Raw genomic sequence first — 19,485 nt, 5'->3', positions numbered from 1 at the left:
AAGGGGTGGGGAGATGGTTTCAGGATGAAATTGTTCTACCCCAGATCATCAGGCATTAGATTTTCATAAGGAGCATGCAACCTAGATCCCCTGCACACACAGTTCACAATAGGGTTTGCACTCCTATGAGAATCTAATGCCTCTGCTCCTCTGACAGGAGGCAGAGCTCAGTTGGTAATGCCCATTTGCCACCACTTACCTCTTGTGTGTCCTGGTTCCTAACAGGCCTCTGGTTTGATTGTGTCTTGTGGCTCCCACCCAAAATTAGGGATATAGGGCATAGGCTACCTTCAGCACAAATGTAAAGACTTTTTTTATTTTTTTAGACAGGATCTTGCTCTGCCTGTTGCCCAGGCTGGAGTGCAATGATGAAATCTCAATTCACTACAGCCTCGATCTCCTGGACTCAAGCGATCCTTCTACCTCAGTCAACCAAGTAGCTGGGACTGCAGTCATGTGCCATCATGCTTTGCTAATTTAGAGGGGGCTTTCACCTCTGTGTTGCCCAGCCTGGTCTTAAACTCCTGAGTTTAAGCAGTCTTCCTCCTTTGGCCTCCCAAAGTGCTGGGATTACAGGCGTGAGTCACTGCACCGCCCTGTAAAGCCTTTTAAACAGAGTTTAAGTGCTTTCTGCCTCAGGAGGAAGTGGGGAGATTGTTCTCTCTCTAGCCAGGCTAAAAACAAAGGGTCGTTAGAGTGAAATGACCCATAGAAGGGAATGCTTTGTAGAAATAGATGAAGATGAGTGTAGCAGCAGCAATCCTGCTTTAGAAAGCCATGACCAAGGAAGAAGATACAGGGCTGTTAGACTAGACTAAGCAGTGACCTTGGAGTGGAAAAATCCGCCAAGGTTTCTCCAAGTCCTGCACTGTGGGCCATGGAAGTCCTGGGCTGACACTTGACTATATCTTCAAACAAGCCCAGAGAAAGATCCAATGAATCAAACCTAGTTTATGTCTCCTCTTCTACTCTGTATTTGGGCAGAGTAGTTAGGGTTTCTTAAACATTTCTTTTCTTTCAAGATAATATTTTACTTTTAAATCGTATTTAATCCAAACTTTTATTAATTCTTTCCTCAGACTAACATTGTTATAAATCCTGATACTATATATAAATTAGAAAAAAGAAACCGTTTGGATGATGAACAAAGTTTATGCGATATGAGGTGAGAGAGGAAGAGTCATGGTCCTTTATACAGGAAGGAACTAAGGGGGAATTCACCACCTCTCTTCCTTTTATCAGATCAGTGCAAATCACATTTGCTGGTGTGTCCTGGATGGTGTTTTGCTTTTTCCTTTTGAAATATGTTCTCTGTTTTGAATACAGCCCAAGCCTAGAACACCATGTTGTGCCACTCCTCAGATCCGTAGTCGAAACCTGGCTGCCCAGGAGCCAGCCAGCGTGCTGGAGAAAGCCCGGCTGAGGTACTGCTGCTCTCTGTCCCCTTTCAGGGAGGCATGAACAATGGGGCATCTGCTTTCATTCATATAAAATGAGAGTGATGAGCAGTCACTGGTCTACCTAATAGAGGTAGATAGATACACTGTGTGTCTACACTTTTACCTATCGAGGTAAAGTGAATGTGTATTGTAAGGCTTGTCCTTGGGTTGTTGCTGCGTTTAAAATGAAGAAACTGAGGCCAGCAGGAAAATAATCCAATGCAAGGGAATTTATTTAGGCTCCCGGGTGCGGTTCTGCGGTCCGGACAGGATGGGCCGGAGAAATCGCAGGGACTCCTCTCAGGCACGGGGTTTTATAGGGAGTGGAGGCGTCTGATTGGCTGTGCCCAAGGTGAGTGGGACAAAATGGAGGGGAGTGGGACCCGGATGAAACAAAATGGAGGGGAGTGGGACCCGGATGGAAAGGAGTGGGGCCCAGATAGGACAAAATAGTAGGCAGGGAGTGGAGCCTGGATTGGACAAGATGGTAACAGGTAGGTTCTGATGGGGTTTTTTTCCCGGGCTTCCGGGCGGGGGGGTGGGGGGAAAGAGACGTGTCCGAGCTCCCGGCAAGGGAGGGGGGCGTTTCTGAGCTCCCAGCAAGGGAGGGGGGCGTGTCCGAACTCCCCGCGAGGGGAGGAGGCGTGTCCCAGGTCCCCGCGACGGGAGGGGGTGAGTCCGAGCCCCCGGCGAGGCAACCGGCCTTACATGTATATTTAGAAAAAAGAAACCTCTCAAGCAGCATCTAGGTGAGCCAATGTGGACAGGCCCTGGGAGGACTGACCTTCCCGTCTACTGCCATCATTTCTGCAGGGATAGAATATGATTAGTCAGGACAGGGCCTCTTGGTTATGGTGCCCTTTAGAACCATATGGAGACTTTCAAAATGTATAATATGGATCCTGTCAGAAATCAAGCAAAATCTGAATCTCCTGTGGAATGAGGTCCACCCATGTAATTTGGATGGAGAAACGGAGGCCAAGGATTTTGAGGCCAAATGGAGGGATTTGAGAATGGATGTATTCTCTGGCATTTGAGATTGAGTTTTCATGTAGAAACCATAGACAAGAAACCGTAATCATTTTCCATTGACTAATGAGTAAATGGTTGGGGAATGTTCCTAAAGTATTCCTTTTCTCCCATTTACTATCAATGGTAGGCTGCACGTTTCTGCTGTACCTGAGTCTCTTCCCTGTCGGGAACAGGAATTCCAAGACATCTACAACTTTGTGGAAAGCAAACTCCTTGACCATACCGGAGGGTGAGTCATGTAAGACAGGCAGGGTAGTTTGGAGAATAAGGTCCCTGCTAGTAGAATGCCTTAGGTGTTAACAGTTCAGCCACACAGGCTTTCTCCAATATCAGCAGAATAGACCAAATCATTGCTAAAGCCTAAAGCTTCTGAAGTATTTTTTGCCAAAGTAATTCCATAGGAACAGGAATGTTGCCTTTCAAAAAGAAAGAAACTGGCCTTCTTTGAGTAGGCAGTTTGCATGTAGCACTGCTTGTGGAATGAATGATTCAATATAAGCAGGTCCTACTCTGACCAGCTTCCAAGGATGGTCCTCTCTGCTTCCACCTCCACATTTCAAGGGCCTCGGTCCTTCCCTCAGTGTACATTCCCACACTCCTCACTGTTTATAGAGTGCAGTGGCGGGCTAAGACCTACCCCATGGGTTTTCCCTTCTTGCTTTAGGTGCATGTACGTCTCTGGTGTCCCTGGCACAGGAAAGACTGCTACTGTGCATGAGGTGATACGCTGCCTGCAGCAGGCAGCCCAAGCCAATGATGTTCCTCCCTTTCAATACGTTGAGGTCAATGGCATGAAGCTGACAGAGCCCCACCAAGTCTATGTGCAAATCTTGCAGGTAAGCAGAATTGTTTAGGCTTTTTGGAAATACGGTTTCTTAGTGGCACGTGAAAAAGGAGAGAGTTACTTAATTTTCTGTATATTGCATATTCATAATATGACAGGCATTGTCCTTTCTGTAGAGGTAGCAAGGGCAAGGAAGGCAGAATTCTTACCCTCAAGGACTTCAAAGTCTAGGAGCTGGATAATGACTGCAAGCCAGGAAGCCAGTACTTATCCACATGGTGAAAACTGTGAGCTCACAGGTAGCAGTGTGACAACATGGAAAAGGGGTCCATGGCAGCCCAGAGGTTGAGCCTTGCTCTTTTATTCATGGGCTGTTATTTTGGGGCAAGTAACATCCAGTTACAGAATTATGTAATCGTGATTTTAAGGGGGCTTCTGGTCCAGCCCATGACTCATTTGCATTTCAAAATCATACACTTTTTTTATCTTTTCTTTTGGTGCCTTCTCTTGTCCTTCCAAGTTAAGGTTAATACTAGAGTGGGAGGCAGAATATAGGATTCTGAAGTCCTCAGGCTAAATGCCTCCCTCCGTTTACAGATTTAACTTTAAGCCCAGAGGTGTAAGAGCCTTACAGTTCCTCACAACTGTGTTTCCCCTAATGCAGAAGCTAACGGGCCAAAAAGCAACAGCCAGCCATGCAGCAGAACTGCTGGCAAAGCGATTCTGCACCCGAGGGTCTCCTCAGGAAACCACCGTCCTGCTTGTGGATGAGGTGAGGTGCCCATGGGAGGACAGAAGAAACGGGGCTGTGTTTATGTTTCAGGAGCAAGTACTGGGTAGTGGGGAGGAAAGTCCTGGCTCCCTTCTGCATTCCTCTGAGCCCATTTTCTGGTGCTGAGAGGCATGTGTCAATGGACTGCCTTGCTGCTGTGGTGCTGTGACCTGGGAAACATGCAGCTAAAGCAGTGGTTATAGGTTTTCATTCTGAAGCCCAGCTTAGTCTCTGTGATTGACTGTGCACCTCTCTCCTTTTCCCTGGCAGCTTGACCTTCTGTGGACTCACAAACAAGATGTAATGTACAATCTCTTTGACTGGCCAACTCACAAGAAGGCCCGGCTTGTGGTCCTTGCCATTGCCAACACAATGGACCTGCCAGAGCGAATCATGATGAACCGGGTGTCCAGCCGACTGGTAAGTTCTAGGGCAGTTCCCATGCTGTTCTCACAGATCTGTAAGCTTGGCCAGGAAGTTCTGCCAAAATGGGCCAGGTGCAGTGAGTGGCTCATGCCTGTAAACCCAGCACTTTGGGAGGCTGAGATAGGTGGATCACTTAAGGTCAGGAGTTCAAGACCAGCCTGGCCAACATGGTGAAACCTCATGTCTACTAAAAATACAAAAAATAGCTGGGTGCGGTGGTGCATGCCCGCAATCCCAGTTGCTTAGGAAGCTGAGGCAGGATATTTGCTTGAACCCTGGAGGCAGGGGTTGCAGTGAGCTGAGATTGTGCCACTGCACTCCAGCCTGGGCAACAGAGCGAGACTGTCCCAAAAAAAGAAGTTCTGCAAAAATGAAAACTAAAATAAATGGGGAAATTAAGAAATGTGATTTCTGCAATGCTTATAGTTTCTATGTTGAAGAGGAATGTATCACCATTGCATGATTTTCTGCAAACATCCTATCTTAGTGTTCTGCTACCTGTGCACTTTTAAACTGCACCCAGCCCTGGAGGTTTAATTAATTTAACAAATGCTTTAGCACTTACAACCTTCCAGGCAGCGTTAGGTGCTTGGAATAGCGCAATAAACCAGGTGAACGCAAAGTCTGTCCTCATGGGCCTTGCAGTTCAGCAGGAAGCACACCAAGAAATCATGAAGAACCTGGTAAGTGAGGCCAGGTGCGGTGACAATGCGTAGCAGAGATCTGAAGATCCTCTCACGCACTTCAGTTAAAGCACCTCAGCTTTTATCTACTTCCAAATGATTCTGGTAGAATCAAAAGTCCTTAAGAGAAACGAAAAAACAGTTTAAGAACGACTGCCCTACAGGACACCACTGGCCATTGTCAGTAAAGAGTGGTTGAAGGCAGTGGTTGTCTAGGTATGAAATGTGTAAATTGTTATATGAGACTCGGTAATCGGGTTTGGTGACTTTCCACCTGGATAATCAATGGGCAATCAACGAACTTACTCCTCTGTCGTTTTGGCTCCCCAGGGTCTTACCAGGATGTCCTTCCAGCCCTATACGTATAGTCAGCTGCAGCAGATCTTAAGGTCCCGGCTCAAACATCTAAAGGCCTTTGAGGATGATGCCATCCAGCTGGTAGCCAGGAAGGTAAGTCACCAGCTGCACCCATAAATCAGTCAGCACGTCTTTGCTGAGTACCTGCTGGGTATGAGGTCCTATGCTGGATGCTCTGAGGGTGGAGAGAAATTTAGAAAGTTCTGTAAAAATATCAAAAAAGAGAGACAGATTCTGAGAAATTTCTTAGCCTTTTTATTTTATGATTGATTAGAGGGCCGTAAGTATTGTGGGTTTATATGCAAACTAACATGAATTGATTCAGGGAGCAAGTCCTTTTGCATAATGAAAGGGGCAATATAGTCAGGTAGACAAGCCTGGTTTAAATTCTGGCTCTAACGCTTAGTAGGTATGCAGAAGGTTGTAGGAAAGTTACTTAAAAATTTCCTGAGCCTCAGTTTTCTTCTCTGAAGAAAAATGGGAGTACTCACCTCATAGGGTCATTGTGAAAATTTAACAAGATCATGTCTATAACATGCCCAGCAAGGCACACACTCCATGCTAGATAGGAGGTATTGGATGCCCCTCCCCTCCAAGTCTACTAGGAGAATGCCCCCTGAGAGTTCACCACAGACTAGTCTCCCCAGCTACTGAGGAAGAAAGTGGGTTAAATGTCCGCCTCAAGCTGAAAGAAAGAAAGAAATCATACATCTACAAGTATTTTAGCACGTAAAAGAATCATAAACTTATTTCTAGTTTCCTCTTACTGACACACTCTTCACCCTGAATGGCTATAGCAGCAGCACATGACTCCTGATCGGAGCTGGCTACTATATTAGGGACTAGGGTGAGAGGTGAGCCCGCTTTGTGCCTGTCTCCAAGCTTTGCTTTCCAGGAAAGATCCTCAAAGTTATCTAGGCATTTTATGTGTAGAATTTTTCACTTTTGCTCTTATGTATAATCTAAGAGGCTCTTTCTTTTCTACAAATGATCCTTTTTTTATGCCATACTTTTTTGTTTTTTGTTTTTTTAGATAGAGTCACTCTGTTGCCCAGGCTGGAGTGCAATGTTGCATCTTGGCTCACTGCTCATTGTAGTGGAGGGGTAATCTCTAGGGCAAAGAGTTTCATAGATTAAGTACAAATTGCGAAGGCCCCAGCTTTTTGACAGAGCCTCCCTCAGTGGCCGTATGTACACCCAGCGGTATGAAATAGAGGAAGGATCTAGGACAAAGGTCAGCAAGCTTTTTCTTAAAGGGCTAGGTAGAAAATGTTTTAGGCTTTGCAGGCCAGAATCAGCCATAAAAAACTCTGTCACAGCAACTCATCTTTGCCTTTGCATAGTCACAAACAATATATGAATGAATGAGCATAGCTATGTTCCAGTAAAACCTTATTTTATTTATTTATTTACTTATTTATTTATTTTGAGACAGAGTCTCACTGGAGTACAATGGCGCAATTTTGGCTCACTGCAACCTTCACCTCCTGGGTTCAGGCAGTTCTCCTGCCTTGGCCTCCCAAGTAGCTGGGATTACAGGCATGTGCCACCACTCCCAGCTACTTTTGTATTTTTAGTAGAGACGGGGTTTCACCATGTTGCCCAGGCTAGTCTCGAACTCCTGACCTCAGGTGATCCACCCACCTCAGCCTCCCAAAGTGCTGGAATTACAACCAGTACTATTTATAAAAACAAGTAGTGGGCCACACTTTGTTGTTTCCTGATCTAAGGCATCTTAAAGTTAGTTTCTTAACATCCTCAATTTTTTTTTTTTTTTGAGATGAAGTCTTGCTCTGTCGCCCTGGCTGGAATGCAGTGACACAATCTTGGCTCATTGCAACCTCTGCCTCCTGGGTTCAAGCAATTTGCCTGCCTCAGCCTCCCGAGTAGCTGGGACTACAGGCATGTGCCACCACACCCAGCTGATTTTAGTATTTTTAGAAGAGACAGGGTTTCACCATGTTAGCTAGGATGGTCTCCATCTCCTAAACTCATAATCCACCCGCCTTGGCCTCCCAAAGTTCTGGGATTACAGGTATGAGCCATCCTCGCCCAGCCAGAATTTTGGGTTTTTTCATTTTAATTTAATTTAATTTTGTTTATTTAATTTTTGAGACAGAGTCTCACTCTGTTGCCCAGGCTAGAGTGCAGTGGTGCAGTCTTGGCTTACTGCAACTTCCACCTTCTCGGTTCAAGTGATTTTCCTACCTCAGCCTCCTGAGTAGCTGGGATTACAGGCATGTACCACTATGCCTAGCTAATTTTTGTATTTTCAGTAGAGATGGGGTTTTACCATGTTGGTCAGGCTGGTCTTGAACTTCTGACCTTGTGATCCCTCCGAAAGTGCTGGGATTACAGGCATGAGCCACCATACCCAGTCGAATCTGTTTTATAGTCTGTATCTTACAATTATGATATCTGAAGTCTTTAGGGGTCCGATTCTGATATCCATTGATTCTGCTGGTTCCCATGCATATATGGCCTTGCTTTCTTGTTTTTGTGTCTTGATTTTTATTTTATTTTTACTATATGCATGGGATTCAGAATGCTCCTTTATTTGAGAATTAATTGGGGCCTGGGTTGAAGTTGAATTCATTAAAAAAAATATTTTTTCTGTTAGTTATCTAGAGGCACTACCAACTGTTACCATTTTTAAAATAAAATTCTCCACTTGAGGATTGTAGGAAAGACAACATAAATTTGGGCTACCAAATCCAAGTGAGGGCTTACAGTTGTAAAAACTCAGGGGAGTGTCCAGGTGAGATGGCTTATGCCTGTAATCCCAGCACTTTGGGAGGTCAAGGTGAGAGGATCACTTGAGCCCGGGAGTTTGAGACCAGCCTGGGCAACATATTAAAACCCCATCTCTACAAAAAAATTTATAAATTAGCCCAATGAGGCCACGCACAGTGGCTCATGACAGTAATCCTAGCATTTTGGGAGGTCGAGGCAGGTGGATTGCCTGAATTTAGGAGTTCTTGACCAGCCTGGGCATCATGGTGAAACCCCATCTCTACTAAAATACAAAAACTTAGCCGGGCATGGCGGCGTCCACCTTCAGCTACTATGGAGGCCGAGGCAGGAAAATTGCTTGAACCTGGGAGGCGGAGGTTGCAGTGAGCTGAGATCATGCCACTGCATGTCGGCGTGGGTAACAGAGCGAGACTTTGTCTCAAAAAAATAAATAAATTAGCCCAGTGTGATGGCATGTGCCCATAGCCCCAGCTACTTAGGAGGCTGAGGTGGGAGGATTGCTTAAGCCCAAGAGATTGAGGCTGCAGTGAGCCATGATCACATCACTGCACTCCAGCCTCTCTCAAACAAACAAAAAAAGAAAAGAAAAACTTGGCTGGGCATGGTGGCTCACGCCTGTAATCCCAGCACTTTGGGAGGCCGAGGCAGGTGGATCACCTGAGGTTAGGAGTTTGAGACCAGCCTGGCCAACATAGTGAAACCCTGTGTCTACTAAAAATACAAAAATTAGTCGGGCATGTTGGTGCATGCCTGTAATCCCAGCTACTCAGGAGGCTGAGGCAGGAAAATTGCATGAACCCAGGAGGTGGAGGTTATAGTGAGCCAAGATTGTACCATTGCACTCCAGCCTGGGCAACAAGAGCAAAACTCCATCTTAAAAAAAAAAAAAGCAAGGTTTTTTTTTGTACCCCACACCCACCTAGCACCAAAGTTAAAGCAGGTGGTTTCCTCTGCCACCCCTTCTGCATGATTTGTCTCACTCAACTTGTACTGAGGCAGTAGTGGAGGTCAGGCGCATGCAGGGATGTCCTCTTAGGTTCCACATTGGCTGGGCCTCAGCTTTTTTTGTGTCTCCCTTGCCCCACCAGCAGCCCGAAGGGATGCATAGGGTCATCAAGGCTCCCCGATACCCTTGGGGTCAGACTGGTTTAGGTGTTTCCTTACCTCCCAGAGTTCTTTCACTTTGTCCTGAGGCCCCTGCAGTAGTCTTGAGTCCCTGCTATTCACCACACAAGGTGCCTCTTCATAGGCTATACAGGTGGTGATGGGAGGGCAGCAGAACTGACGAAGCAGGAAGGTCTACAGGACACCCTTACCAGTTCAATGTGCGGGATTAGAGGAAGGGAAAAATATAAGCCAATAGTCATGTTTCTGTCTTGAGTTACTTGAAAAGTGATTTTTTTTTATGAGACGGAGTCTAGGTTTGTCACCTAGGTTGGAGTGCAGTGGCGTGATTTCGGCTCACTGCAACCTCTACCTCCTGGGTTCAAATGATTCTTTTGCCTCAGCCTCCCCAGTAGCTGGGATTACAGGCACGTGCCACCACGCTGGGCTAATTTTTATATTTTTAGTAGAGATAGGGTTTCACCATATTGGTCAGGCTGGTCTTGAACTCCTGATCTCAAGTGATCCACCTACCTAGGCCTCCCAAAGTTCTGGGATTACAGGCGTGACCCACTCTGCCTGGCCCTGGCTAATTTTTGTGTTTTTAGTAGAGATGAGGTTTCGCCATGTTGGCCAGGCTGGTCTTGAACTCCTGACCTCAGGTAACCGTGGCCTCCCAAAGTTCTGGGATTACAGGTGTGAGCCACCGCACTCAGCCCCTTCCTCCATTCTTGATTCTGGGCCTCTTAGCCATTGACCAAGCCGACCCCAAATTTACCATGTGCTGTAAGGGAGGCCTGGCTATGGCTTTACCTCCAGATACACTCCACTCCAGCCTCTTGTCTTTGGCTGGCTCCTTCTGGGAGCACATCTCTCTCTATGCAAGGAGTGAGAACTCTGTTTCCAGATGCTTCAGTAATAATCTTGAACTAAGGGTCTCTGTTTTTAAACTTCATTTCCTGAATGGTAAAGCTGAGAATCTCTGCACTGTCCACTGTGGAGTTAACTGTAAAACCAAGACAGAGGTTTGGACTAGAGGATTAGAGTCCCATGCACAATATAATAATTCATTTATATTCTTCCTCAAGGTTCCCTGCCAGGGCTAAGTACTTAACTTTAGGCTTACGTCCATTGCCAGCACTACCTTTTCTTTTTAGTTGAACACAGAATCTGTTGGTTCTTCTGGGCTAAGGTGGCCTCAGGAATAAAATATTGCCTATCATAGGTAGCAGCACTTTCTGGAGACGCGCGACGCTGCCTGGACATTTGCAGGCGTGCCACAGAGATCTGTGAGTTCTCCCAGCAGAAGCCTAACTCCCCTGGCCTGGTTACCATAGTCCACTCAATGGAAGCTGTTGATGAGATGTTTTCGTCATCGTACATCACGGCCATCAAGTAAGATGCTCCACTTCCTGAGCCTTCCTGGAAGCCTGTAGAAACATGTTTCCCTTTCTCAGCTTTTACTCATTCAACCTGCACTTACTGATAACACAGTTCTTTTTTGTAGGGACATTGTCTAGTCTGGGAGACAGAAATATAACCCTAGGATAATAGAATATTTGCCACTTATTGGGCTATTTTATATGTGTTTAGGGTGTAAAAGTGCTAAGATAGGAACAGAAAAAAAAAAGGAAGCAACTACTTTTCTCAACACTGAATGATGCGTTCAGCTCATGAAATGAGGGCATGGGTATTTCTGAGTGACGAGGATATTTCCAGACGTAGTTGCTATTTTCCCTCACTTCCACAATGACATTTTCTGTATCAGTTTGAGAGTTTGGGGGTCAGGGGGAACCTTGCCAAATAATATAGGAAAAAGTATTTTCCAGATTTTCTCTCTTTTCTAAAGGCACAGAAAAGTTTTCTTTGGCTTTCCTCTGGGGTGGGGTTACAGCCACTAAAAAAAACTCACATCCCCTCGTTTCCTTTAAGAAATTCCTCCATTCTGGAACAGGGCTTCCTGAGAGCCATCCTTGCAGAGTTCCATCGATCAGGACTAGAGGAAGCCACATTTCAACAGGTGATCTCCTCTTTTCAAATCCTAGATTCTGGACTTGGGCTTTTAAAATATGTGGAAATTTCCTTTAATGTACAACAGTTTGTCTCTATTTTGTGCCACCTTGAGTATGTGAAGGAATCTCAGACCAGCATCTATTTTAATGTGACATTTTACTGAGTTGCATGAGAAGAGACCTTTAGCGACTGGTTTCTGCAAGTTAGATGGAAGGCCTGCTATGTGCCAGACACTGTTCAAGTAATGAGATGAGCAAGCCAAATTTATTCCCCAATACAGCTTATGTTGTAGTGGAGCCAAGGCTTTCAGAATGAGGCCATATTTGAGAACAAATCACAGATGAGTCTAATCACGTCATTGGCATAGGTCAATTAGATCAAGTTAGAGGAATCCTTAAGGCCTGTGCCTTGTTAGTTTACTTAAGACTGGTATCCCTAGGTAATTGGCTGCCTTGGAAGATGAATTGCTAAAGGTGTTTATGAGTGTGTACTGGAGAGTGTGTATGTCTGTGTATGTATGTTTTAAACAGCTTTCTTTAAAATAAGTCAGGAAAACATTTTCCTTTCAGTTACTTATTTATTGGGCTGGTTGTAAATTCTTATTTAAAATTTTAGCTACTGGTCATGTTTTGGCGATTACTATTCTCCTAGAGTCTGAGATAGCTCTTCTGTAGAGAGTGACTTTCATTTTAGTTTGTAAACATTTCCTGAACATCTGCAGTGTGCCATTAACTGTGATAGATCCTTGAACTCCGAGCTGATTTGGTTAATGTAACATCCCTGTTCCTAACAAGCTCCTAGTCTTGGGGCTGGGGGCAGGCAGATGGACTCATAGATATTTAGAATGGAAAGTGACCAGAAATGCTTCAGACATCCCTGACCCAGTGGGGAACATTAGGGTAGGAATTTCTGTTTCCAGCTATCCTCCTGCCTCCCTATATTTCTTTATTCAGTTTTCTCTCTGGGCCTTTGTACTTTTCCAAGGGCCATGCCTTGGCATTTGCTCACTGATAAGGAAAGGGGCCTTTTAGCAAAATTTGACTTGAATTTTGACAGTCTCAATTGTGGAACTCTCAGCCCTTGGAGACAGGACTATTTGTATAACCAGTGAGTTACTAGTAATTTTATATCCATTAACTCATAAGGGATTTACAGTAAATTTTGTAGATAAAATTGAAGCTCAAAGAGTGCAATAACTTGCCCAGGGTTACATACTTAGGCAAATAGTAGAACCAGGATTCAGGCCTACAGTTTTCTGATTCCAAGGCTAGCATTCCATTCTGCCTCTGCATTTGTGTACCACTGGAGCACCCATTGATGCCTTCTGGAGTGTTTGATATCCTGGGTGCCATGTGTCTGATTTTCCCAAACCAAGAAAGAAAGGAACAGAAAAAGCCCCAGGATTGTATTTCCTCTTAACCTTTGCCTTACTATTTGTGTCTAGATATACAGTCAACATGTGGCACTGTGCAGAATGGAGGGGCTGCCGTACCCCACCATGTCGGAGACCATGGCCGTGTGTTCTCGCCTGGGCTCTTGTCGTCTCCTGCTTGTGGAGCCCAGCAGGAATGACCTGCTCCTTCGGGTGCGGCTCAATGTCAGCCAGGACGACGTGCTGTATGCACTGAAAGAAGAGTAAAGGGGCTTCATGAGGAGAAAGACTGCGGTCTGCTGGGTTTTGTTTTTTGAGACAGGGTCTTGCCCTGTCGCCTAGGCTGAAGTGCAGTGGCACCATCCTGGCTCACTGCAGCCTTGACTTCCCAGGCTTAGATGATCCCCCCACCTCAGCCTCCCAGGTAATTGAAACTACAGGCACATCACGCCCAGCTAATTTTTTTTGTATTTTTTGTAGAGACAGGGTTTCACCATGTTGCCCAGCTAGTCTACTCTTTTTAAAGAATCTGATTTCATTTTTCTAAGCACATGGAATATTTGTAACAAAGTACATTGAATGGAAATGGCTCTCATGTATTTTGAAATTTTCCATTAAATAATTTGCTTTTTCCTGAGTGTTCGTGAAGTTACTACATTATAATCATTACAAGCATCTGATTATGAAACCAAACTGTCCTTGATACGATAGTTCCTCCATCTGACTTTTATTTCTGTTACTAGCCCTGCCATTTATTTAATGATAAGATATATAAAATATAAGTATATAGTTTACTTGTAGCTACATAAAATAGTTCTGGGAGAGTATGCAAGAAACTGATTACACTGATTGCCTCTGGAAAGAATCAAATGGCCAGGGTTAGGGGTTAGAGGAGGACTTTTTACTGTATGTCATTATCTATCTTAAGTTTCAAATAATATAAAACAAAGTTTAGTTTATAAAAAAGAAACTAAATTAAAAAAAAAAGAAACTACCTGAAATAATATCAATAATAAGTAATCTCTAGCCATAAATAGCTAGAAAATGTAATTTTTACAAAGGTACCATTTACCATAAAACAAAACAAATCTTTAAATATAAAAGATTTCTGTGACAGAAAATATAAATTGATTTAATTATATATATATGAATAAATTGATTTAATTATATATATATATATGTATTTCTTTTCTTTTCTATTTTTCTCTGTCACCAAGGCTGGAGTGCTATAGTGGATCATAGCTCACTCCAATATTGACCTCCTGGGCTCAAGTGATCCTCCTGCCTCAGCCTTCCAAGTAGCTGGGATTACAGGTGTGTGCCACCATGTCCAACTCCTAGGAATAAATCTAATAAAGAGGTCCAAGTAATCTCTAGATAGAAATCAATTCTAATCAAAATCTTGGCAAGGGTTATTGTATGACTTTTGCAGTTAATTCTAGTATTTATATGGAAACCAGCAACAGGACAATGGACATCTAAAACCTCATAAAGTACTGAGGCCGGGCGCAGTGGCTCATGCCTGTAATCCCAACACTTTGGGAAGCCAAGGCAGGCAGATGCGCTGAAAGAAGATTAAAGGGGCTTCACGAGGAAAAAGATAGTGGTCTGCTGGGTTTTGTTTTTTGAGATAGGATCTTGCTCTGTTGCCCAGGCTGGAGTGGGCTGGAGTGGCAAGATCATGGCTCACTGCACTCCTGAGGTCAGGAGTTCAAGACCAGCCTGACCAATATGGTTAAACCCTGCCTCCACTAAAAATACAAAAATTAGTTGAGGGTGGTAGCATCGGCTGTAGTCCCAGCTACTCGGGAGGCTGAGACAGGAGAATTGCTTAAACCCAGGAAGCAGAGGTTACACCACTACACTCCAGCCAGAGTGGCAGAGCGAGACTCCATCTCAAAATAAATAAATAAATAAAACCTCATTTGAGGTACTAAGACAAACAGCCTCACTCATGTACTAGTCCTGTCAGAAATGCTTGTCCTAAATCTATTGATGAGGAAATTATCAGACAAATCTAAATTGAGGGAGAAATATTCTGCAAAGCAAATATTTCAGTCATTGAAAATACTAATATCACAAGAAAAAATCATAAAACATAGAGGGGCTGGGCGCGGTGGCTCACGCCTGTAATCCCAGCACTTTGGGAGGCTGAAGTGGGCAGATCATGAGGTCAGAAGATCAAGACCATCCTGGCCAACATGGTGAAACCCCGTCTCTACTAAAATACAAAAAAAAAATTAGCCAGGCATGGTGGTGCAAGCCTGTAGTCCCAGCTACTTGGGAGGCTGAGGCAGGGGAATCGCTTGAACTTGGGTGGCGGAGGTTGCAGTAAGCCGAGATTGCACCACTGCCCTCCAGCTTGGCAACAGAGTAAGACTTTGTCTAAAAAAAAAAAAAAAACAAACCATGGAGGAGGAACTATTCTACACCAAAGAAGAACAGAGACATGAGAGCTAAATGCACTGTATAAACCTTGACTGGGTCCTGGATTTAGGAAATATAAACAATTCTAAACATTATGAACTATATGTTAGACAGTAGTCATTGTAAGTGTTAAATTCCATGAGGGTGATAAATTTGTGATTATGTAGGAGAATGCTGTTGGGAGATTCATAATGAAATATTTATAAGTGATGTGTTATGTCTGCAACTCATTCTCAGATCATTTAGCAGAAATATGTATATTCACATATATAACTACATATAATGGATTGAGGATCAATATCTGAATATTTTTAAAACTTCTGCAATGAAAAAGAAAAAATGGGCCAAGTGGAGTGGTTCACACCTGTAATCCCAGTACTTTTGGAGGCCAAAGCAGGTGGGCCACCTGAGGTCAGAAGTTTTAGAGCAGCCTAGCCAACAGGGCAAAACCCCGTCTCTACTAAAAATACAAAAATTCCAGGGGTGGTGGCGCGCACCTGTACTCCCAGTTACTCAGGGATGCTGAGGCAGGAGAATTGCTTGAACCTGGGAGGTGGAGGTTGCAGTGATCTGAGATTGCACCACTGCACTCCAGCCTGGGAAACGGAGCAAGATACCATCTCAGAAAAAAAAAAAGAAAGAAAGAAAAAATGGGTACATAAGTCATCCAAAGAAGAAGAAACACTAATGACCAAGAAAACAAACAGTAAAAGAGACATGCAAACCAAAACAATTTCACATCTATTAGAATACCTTTCTATGATTATACAGAACAACTGGAACCCAAACACCCTGCTGATGGGAGTGGAATGACTTTTAAAGATTATTTGGTGAATCTTAGCCCAGGAAATGCAAGAAATTGTATGAGCCAGTGTATTAGTCTGTCCTCACACTGCTATGAAGAAATACTTGAGACTCAGTAATTTACAAAGAAAAGAGATTTAATTGACTCACAGTTCCGCATGGCTGGGGACTCCTCAGGAAACTTACAATCAATGCGAAACACACCTCTTCACAGGGCAGCAGGAAAGAGAATGAGTGCCAGCAGGAGAAATGCCAGATGCTTATAAAACCATCAGATCTCATGAAAACTCACTTCTATCACAAGAACAGCATGGGGGAAACCATGATTCAATTACCTTTCACAAGGTCCCTCCCAGGACACATGGGGATTATGGGATTACAGTTCAAGATGAGATTTGGATGGGGACACAGCCAAACCATATCAGCCAGTGTGATGATTAATACTGAGTGTCAACTTGATTGAAGGAAGCAAAGTATTGATCCTGGGTGTGTCTGTGAGGGTGTTGCCAAAGGAGATTAACATTTAAGTCAATGGGCTGGGAAAGGCAGACCCACCCTTAATCTGGGTGGGTACCATCTAATAAGCTGCCATTGTGGCTAGCCACCGATCCTATGTCTCTCCATGCTGGATGCTTCCTACCCTCGAACATCAGACTCCAAATTCTTCAGTTTTGGGACTCAAACTGGCTTTCCTTCCTCCTCAGCATGCAGACAGCCTATTGTGGGACCTTGTGATCATGTGAGTTAATACTTAATATATATATATATCTCCTATTAGTTATGTCCCTCTAGAGAACCCTAATACAGCCAGTAATTCCATTCCTAAGTATATGCCCTAGAGAAATTCACATACATACACCAAGAGTCATATACAAAAAGTTCACAGCACTCTTTATAACAATAAGCCATTGGAAAAGTGACTTATTTTCATGCTATGGAATCATATACAGAAATGAAAACCAGCTAACTAAGTACAGTATACATATCAATTTGAATGAAGCTTACAAACTTACAAACAGGGTTGAGTAGAAAAAGGTTGAAGAATTACATTGTATGTAATCAATGATATGTTTAAAAGCTTGCAAAAATACTATGTATTTCTTAAGAATACCTACACAGAAATAGAAATGCTCAGGAATAATAAACACTAAATTTAGGATACTGGGTACATCTTTGGGAAAGAAAGGTGTTGCAATATGGGAGATGTACAGGTAGTTTCAACTGTGTTGTGTTTTTTCTTAAACTGCTAATAGATGCCCATGTAGTTATGTTAATTTACACACACAAGGAACTATTGAGTGCCTACCATGCACTGCTGTAGACCCGAGATACCTTGGAGAAGAAACAAAAAAATTTCTGCCCCTGGAACTTGCATTCTAGTAAATGTTAGATATTATATATTTTAGTGTATATCTTAAATGTTTCATTATAAAAATCTAAATAATCTTTAAGGGAATCACAAATATGGATGCTGAAACCTCAATCTAAAGATGGTAAAGGGCGGGGCACAGTGGCTCATGCCTGTAATCCCAGCACTTTGGGAGGCCAATGTGTGTGGATGACCTGAGCTCAAGAGTTTGAGATCAGCCTGGGCACATAGCAAAAACCTGTCTCAAGCAAAAATCCAAATAAATAAATAAATGCTGGGCATGGTGGTGTGTGCCTGTGGTCCCAACTACTCAGGAGGCTGAGGTGAGGGGATTGCTTGAGCCTGGGAGGCGCAGGCTGCAGCGAGCGGAGATCACACCACTGCACTGTAGTCTGGGTGACAGAGTGAGACCCCTTCAAAAAAAAAAAGGTAAAGTAAGCAACCAGGCGATGGAAAAGCCCTTTGTCCAAGTAAACTGGGAGATCTTTAAAACTGCTAACTACAAAACATAACTTAAAAGTTCAAGGCATAGGCAGGAGGGAGATGGCAATGTTTTAGAAGAAACTAAGTCAGCAGTTTAACTTCAAAATACGTTTTAAAGCTTTCTTCCTTTCTCTTTGGTTTCAAGATACAACCTTGAAGCAAACTGCAAAAGCCTTTTCCCTTAGCCTTAAAATAGACCCCACATCCCTCCCTTTCTCACTGTATATACTCCCTTCACATTTATCTTACTGTATGCTAGTATTTATCTGCCTTCTTAGAAGTTCCAAGGGCTAATCTTGAGACAGACAAACCAAGCCTAGAAACCTAGCTGCAAAATTCTGAAGATTACTTCAAGGTGGCTTGTCAACAGCGGTGCCATTCTGGAGATGAGACTAGCCCATGCTCCAGGTGGGCTGGGACCCAAGATAGCCACCAGAACAAGACACACAGATATTGTACTCTGCATAATTCTTGCATGCTTTCCATATCAAATTTTCCTTTTAAGACCTTCTCTTCCCCACCAAAATCTAAGCAGTTACTTTAGATGGGAATCAGGCCACTTCCCCATTACTCCTCACTCGGTTTTTTTGTTTGTTTTGGTTTGAGACAGGATCTCAGTGTGTCACCTGGGGGAGTGCAGTTGACAGTTCATTGCAGCCTGGACCTCCCGGGCTAGAGCGATTCTCCCGCCTCAGCCTCTCCAGTAGCTGGGACTACAGGTACACGCCACCGCATCCAGCTAATTCTTAATTTTTGTAGAGACAGGGTTTCGCCCTGTTGCCCAGGCTGGTCTCAGACTCCTGAGTTCAGTCTCTTGTTAACTGCACTCTGCAAGCTGCAGAGAGAAATCTGCGCTCCTTACAAAACTAGACTAAAGCATATATACTGATACCAAAGAGGTTGGTTTTGTATTTCCCTGGGCAAATTATTTTCTCTGAGCCTCTGTTTCTTCTAGAGATATGTCCATCTTGCAGGATTGAGAACTGGATAAGCTTCATTATGAAAAGTAATTGGCACAAGCCTGGCAGAAAACGGGCACACTCCATTTCTCTCCTTAATACACTCCACGCCATTTGATTGCACAGCAGGGTAGGTGAGTGAGAATTTAGTGTTACACTCTAAAGTAAGATGTGCAGCGAGTTCTGCCTGTCTGAAGTTTTCAACGGACAGGAAAAGAATACTTTAAGGTGCTGAACTATTAAGAAAAATGTGGTGGGCCCCATTTCCATTTCCCCAGATTTAAAGGACATGGGCAAGCAGGTGGCAAGCAGGCGGTAAGCAGGCGAGCCCCGCTCCCGTCTTGCTTTTAGGGCGGAGCTTGGACCGGCCCCGCCCCTTGCCCGGTGGGCTGGAAGCCGGTTAGGTCCGGTGAGCGAATGCCCAGCGCCTCGGGCTGAGTGAAGGAGGAGTTTCGTCAGAGAGGCTGCAAGTGGGCGAGGGCTGGGCGTAGCAACTTCATTTGCGCCAGCCGGTGGATGCCCCGATGGAACTGCCCAGCGCAGCTGTCCCGCGCTACCTGCCCGAAGGCGCCTGCGCGCTGAGAACCCCGCCCTGGTATCACCTGTCGGAGCCCCAGGCCCGCGTAGCCGTGCACATGCGCACTGCCAGCCGCCGGCCAGTGGGGTCACGTGTTGCGCGCGAGCCGCCTTCCCGGCGGGCGCTTCCT

General features: G+C 44.4%; 1 protein-coding gene across 8 annotated transcripts in view; it reads left to right on the top strand.

Annotated features, from left to right (window-relative positions):
* Positions 1 to 13,374, top strand: part of ORC1 (origin recognition complex subunit 1) — a 35,069-nt gene extending 21,695 nt beyond the window's left edge. For all 8 annotated transcript variants that reach the window (XM_021673295.2, XM_064372352.1, XM_021673292.2 and 5 more), the window contains 9 exons: positions 1,327 to 1,424; positions 2,599 to 2,700; positions 3,136 to 3,307; positions 3,920 to 4,027; positions 4,298 to 4,447; positions 5,467 to 5,586; positions 10,577 to 10,746; positions 11,284 to 11,371; positions 12,809 to 13,374. In XM_021673295.2, the coding sequence (XP_021528970.2) occupies positions 1,327 to 1,424; positions 2,599 to 2,700; positions 3,136 to 3,307; positions 3,920 to 4,027; positions 4,298 to 4,447; positions 5,467 to 5,586; positions 10,577 to 10,746; positions 11,284 to 11,371; positions 12,809 to 13,003 (1,203 nt within the window). In that variant the 3' untranslated portion in view covers positions 13,004 to 13,374. The remainder of the gene's footprint in view (positions 1 to 1,326; positions 1,425 to 2,598; positions 2,701 to 3,135; positions 3,308 to 3,919; positions 4,028 to 4,297; positions 4,448 to 5,466; positions 5,587 to 10,576; positions 10,747 to 11,283; positions 11,372 to 12,808) is intronic.
* The last annotated feature ends 6,111 nt before the right edge of the window (positions 13,375 to 19,485 follow it).

Source organism: Aotus nancymaae, unplaced genomic scaffold (assembly GCF_030222135.1).
Source record: "Aotus nancymaae isolate 86718 unplaced genomic scaffold, 86718_ANA_hifiasm-v0.15.2.pri h1tg000007l, whole genome shotgun sequence".
In the NCBI taxonomy this organism is placed as follows: domain Eukaryota; kingdom Metazoa; phylum Chordata; class Mammalia; order Primates; family Aotidae; genus Aotus; species Aotus nancymaae.
This window is presented reverse-complemented; position numbering and strand designations above follow the sequence as displayed.